General features: G+C 49.0%; 1 protein-coding gene across 1 annotated transcript; it reads left to right on the forward strand.

Moving 5' to 3' along the window:
- The first annotated feature begins 1,018 nt into the window (after positions 1-1,018).
- LOC123445073 (gibberellin 20 oxidase 3-like) lies at positions 1,019-4,500 on the forward strand. The gene is made up of 2 exons (XM_045122002.1): positions 1,019-1,632; positions 3,728-4,500. Exons 1-2 carry the CDS (start codon positions 1,157-1,159, stop codon positions 4,317-4,319), a joined length of 1,068 nt encoding a protein of 355 aa, XP_044977937.1. The 5' UTR covers positions 1,019-1,156; the 3' UTR covers positions 4,320-4,500.
- The last annotated feature ends 466 nt before the right edge of the window (positions 4,501-4,966 follow it).

Genomic DNA, 4,966 nt, shown 5'->3' on the forward strand with positions numbered 1-4,966 from the left:
TGGGCCGGCCCAGCGGTAGGGAGGTTTTTCCGGATTTTTTCCATTTAGTTTTTATAGGAATTGTTTTTCTTTGGTTTTTCTTTTTTTTGTCTCTTTATTTACTCTTTTTATAACTTTTTCATTTGCATCTTATATATATATATTCATATTTTTTTTTAAAAAGTGCAGCCTTGTTTTGATTAATTGTTTTCCAAATTCATGAACTAATTTTCAAAATCTGTGAACTTTTTTGAATATTGGTGAACTTCTTTTAAATTTTCATGATTTTTTAAAAATTTGATGAACATTTGTTTGAAATGGATGACCCTTTTTCAAAAATCATGAACTTTTTTGAGATTTTTGAACTTTTTTTTCAGTTGAACGAACTTTTTTAAAACCCTTTTCAAATTCCTGAACTAATTTTCAAAATTTATGAACTTCTTAAAAAAATTGAACTTTGTTTTTGGATTACAGTGTATTTTTTCATATTAATGAACTTTTCTATCAAAATTTGTGAACCATCTTTGCTTTTATGAACTTTTTGTGTTCAATTTTTATTTGTTTATTTGTTTTTTCTTATAAAAAAATCTGTCTTGAAACTGGGCCGGCCCATTTTGTAGGGCCTGTAGGCGCTGGTTCTCCTAGCCGGCGCTTAAGGCGCCGACTAGGAGTTCCTGGTGCCGGATCACGGACGTTTCATTGTTGCGGGAGTCGTCCAGGTTTTCTATGCAACTTTCTACATATATCCCTAAAAAAGATGCAAGTTTTTACACATACTACAAAATATAGTATGGCAACACGCTTAGTTTTGTGTAAAGAATACGGAGTACGCATTATCTTTCCATGTCAAAAGAAAAATATCGGCTCTATCTTTTTTTGTGACACGTGCATATAGATATATCCATCCAATTGCCCATGCACGGATAGAGACGATATTAATTGCTCATTAACCTTCCCCCAAAATGGCTAAACCCTCCTGGGACACGTGACCACGGCACATACTGTCACGCATTCTCAGTATATATATACACACGCGCGAGGCACCCACCCGCAAGCGCAAAGCACCAACCAAGCCAAGCTTAATTACAACTCGTAACGTACGTGCAGAGCCCGTGCCAGACTGCCAGTCCACCACGACGATCGCCGTCGGCCGGCCCCCCAGATCCAGCGTACGCAAATGGCCAGCCTCGTGTTCGACGCGGCGGTGCTGAGCCGGAAGGAGGACATCCCGCCGCAGTTCATCTGGCCAGCCGACGAGGCCCCGTCCGTGGACGGCGTGGAGGAGATCGTCGTCCCGGTCGTCGACCTCGCCGGGTTCCTGGCCGGCGACGACGCTGGCCTCAATGAGCTCGTCGCGGCGTGCGAGAGGCACGGGTTCTTCCAGGTCGTGAACCACGGCGTGGACCCGGCGCTGCTCGCCAAGGCGTACCGGTGCTGCGACGCCTTCTACGCGCTGCCCCTCGCCGAGAAGCAGCGCGCGCAGCGGCGCCTCGGCGAGAACCACGGCTACGCCGGCAGCTTCGTGGGGCGGTTCGGCAGCAAGCTCCCCTGGAAGGAGACCATGTCCTTCAACTGCTCCGCCGCGCCGGAGAGCGCCCGCAAGGTCGTCGACTACTTCGTCGGCGTCCTCGGCGAGGAGTACCGTCACATGGGGTACGTGCCCACTCACGTCGCTCTCTTTCTAACTCCTTGCGTATGCTAGCCGTAGCCGTTATTGCTTTCTAAATGCATGCATGCATATACGTTAGTATAGCTTTTGTAGTGATACAAGAGCAAGAGGACAACATCTCCTGATTTTCATTAGGAAAGGCCAAACTTATCTTACAAGTGAAGTACCCATAACGACGACAATTTTTTTTGAAGTGGAAGCAGTGTAGAGCCGCATCTGAGCTAGCAGAAGATAGCCCTAGAAAAGTTGAGCAAGCTAAGAGTTATCCTAGCTAGAACCTAGTAACCTCTACCTTAAACACTTTTAGGGAGACAAACAAAAATAGACAACCCCGAAAGGTAACATACGTTTCCAAAAGGCAACATACGTTATCTATTAAAAGATGATGTGCCGGTTTAGTCTCTCGAAAATGCTCATAGGGGTAGGGTGTGCGTGTGTGCGTTCATATGGGTGAGTGTACGCTCGTGTATGTAAGCGACTTCGATTGTACTCTGCTAAAAAAACGACGCGGCACACTCAAAGATTATACAACACCAAAATAGTTTTTTTTAACGCGGGGATGACACTTGCTCCAGCAGACGCTTCAAAATACGGCGCATCGCTATAGCTCCAACAGACGCTGCAAAATACAACGCGATGCTATAGCTCTAGTAGACACGTTAAATTTATAACGCATGCGACAACACAACCAAATATCTTCATGATCAATACATCATGCGCGTCCAAACATGAAAAACAAATAATAAAAATTCTTCATCATCAAACATTAAAATTCAGATACAAACTAACAAGCAAATTTAAATTCAACTACTACATTTAGACGACTACTACTACTCCTCGCTACGACACTATCGCGTCCTTCCATTGTTCATCGTTCGAGTCCTAGGTCGTGCCCGGGTTCCTCATTTGGGAAAGCGCCAGTAGCTTGCGCCTATGTTTTTTTTGGCGTTGCATGACTCGTTCCGCCCTCCTACTCGCCTAGAACTCGTTCTCGAAGATAATGTCCTCCGGATGGCGCGCGCGTCACTTTGCCGTGACGGCCTCGCGAGAGGTGACACTCCCGATTGCGCTGGGCGCGGCGGTCCTGCTAGGTGACCACACAGGGGGAGGCGTGACTTCTTGCGCGCGCTGGCACGTCAAAACGTCCTGAAAATTCATCTGCGTCAGAGGACGCTGAAAGCGCCAAGCCGTCGCGTCGTACGCGCGGGCGGCCTCATGGGCAGTCTCGAACATGCTGAGCCCGAGGCGCATGTTGCCGGAGGGGTACTCGATGTAGAACATGTCGGAGGGACGGCAACGGACGCCACGATAGCCAGAGCTGCTCCGAAGGCACGACGCCATGGCGACGGGGGAGAAGGCGGCGGGGGCGAAGAGAGAGGCGATGAAGGCGAGAAAGAAGGGCGTGGGACGGTGAGGCACTGACAGAGGCGAAGAGAAAGGCGACGGAGACGACGATTAACACGCACGTTCACGTGAATTTTATAGAACACGCCGAACGCCGCCCATCAAAACTACAACGCGTTTGCCGCTTTTTCGAGGGTATAGTTTCTTTTAACATGCTATATTTTTTCGCGTCTGCAGGAGCACGTCAACCGGCCTCGCACGCAAAATATGCGTACTTCCGGCACGCATTTGTTGAAGATGCTCTAAACATTAGTAGGTCTACGTTCAGTACGAAGCATATTTGGCATGCAGCCAAACCATAGTGTTATATTTTCTTTTGCGTGTCGAACGAGTGCATATTTACAACATCTTTAACATGCGCTCAAAAACTGCTTCACGTGCTAAAAAATTGTTTTTGGGCGCCGAACAGCTCCAACAGACGCTGTAAAACAGTGCACACATTAAAAAAAACTTTTGGACAAGTGTTTAAAAACAGTATCACGTGCAACATATTTTAGACGTGGGATTACGCATGCTTCACCATTTACATTGCATGTTGTTTTGGATGCGTTTTTAAGCATATGCTAAAGTAATGCAACGCACAAAAGTTGCTAGAATAACGCGCTAAAACTATTTTAGGATGCGGAATTTTTGTGCGCTCCTTGAAGATGCTCTTACGCTTGGATATGCATGCAGGGATGTGTGGCAGGAATACTGCAACGAGATGACACGCCTGGCACTGGACGTCACGGAGGTCCTGGCGGCGTGCCTGGGCCTCGACCGCGGCGCGCTGCGCGGCTTCTTTGCCGGCGACGACTCCCTGATGCGGCTGAACCACTACCCGCCATGCAAGAAGCCTCACCTGACGCTGGGCACGGGCCCGCACCACGACCCGACGGCGCTGACGCTGCTCCACCAGGACGACGTCGGCGGGCTGGAGGTGTTCACCGGCGGCGCGTGGCGTGCCGTGCGGCCCCGGAGCGACGCCTTCGTCGTCAACATCGGCGACACCTTCTCCGCGCTCACCAACGGGCGCCACGTCAGCTGCCTCCACCGCGCCGTCGTCAACGGCAGCCTGGCCCGCAGGTCGCTCACCTTCTTCCTCAACCCGCAGCTGGACCGCCCCGTCACGCCGCCGGCCGAGCTGCTCGCCATTGATGGACGCCCGCGCGTGTACCCAGACTTCACTTGGCGTGAGTTCCTCGAGTTCACGCAGAAGCACTACCGCTCTGACTCGAGGACCCTGGATGCCTTCGTCGCTTGGATCAATCAGGGCCACACAGGCTAATCAAGGAGGGAAACCCGAGAGGAAAGGAATCAGGTGAAATCTAATAAAGATACCATCTACTAAAATGGTGCAGAGATCCTGGATGGATGTGGACTTTGATGGAATGTAATAAATTAAGAACCAGATGTTTTGTTTATCTTGCGTAAATTCGGAATAAATGTTTAGCAGTCGAAGTTGTTTACATACTTCTATCGGGTCGAGAGGATCCTAACCCAGTTCTAGTTTTGCATAAGAAAAGCATTCCCCTTCTTTGCTTAAAAGAAAAAGCATTCTCCACTTTCAATGTAAGACATGTAGAATAAAATCAGATAAGATCTGCATATGCAGAACACGTATGACAAGCTTAATTGGTTTTGCTCCCCATACCCCTTCGTCCACCTCCACCCCTTCTTTGCTTAAAAGAAAAAACATTCTCCACTTTCAATGTAAGACATGTAGAATAAAATCAGATAAGATCTGCATATGCAGAACACGTATGACAAGCTTAATTGGTTTTGCTCCCCATACCCCTTCGTCCACCTCCACCCCCCCCCCCCCTCTCTTCCACCTCGTTGTCCCCAAAGGCGGGCGCTGGCTGATCCGTGGCGCCACCGGTGATGGGGATGGCGGGGATCGGGGCGGATTGAGAGGGGATGTAGCCGACCGAC

This window comes from Hordeum vulgare, chromosome 3H, assembly GCF_904849725.1.
Source record: "Hordeum vulgare subsp. vulgare chromosome 3H, MorexV3_pseudomolecules_assembly, whole genome shotgun sequence".
NCBI classification, from domain to species: Eukaryota; Viridiplantae; Streptophyta; class Magnoliopsida; order Poales; family Poaceae; genus Hordeum; species Hordeum vulgare.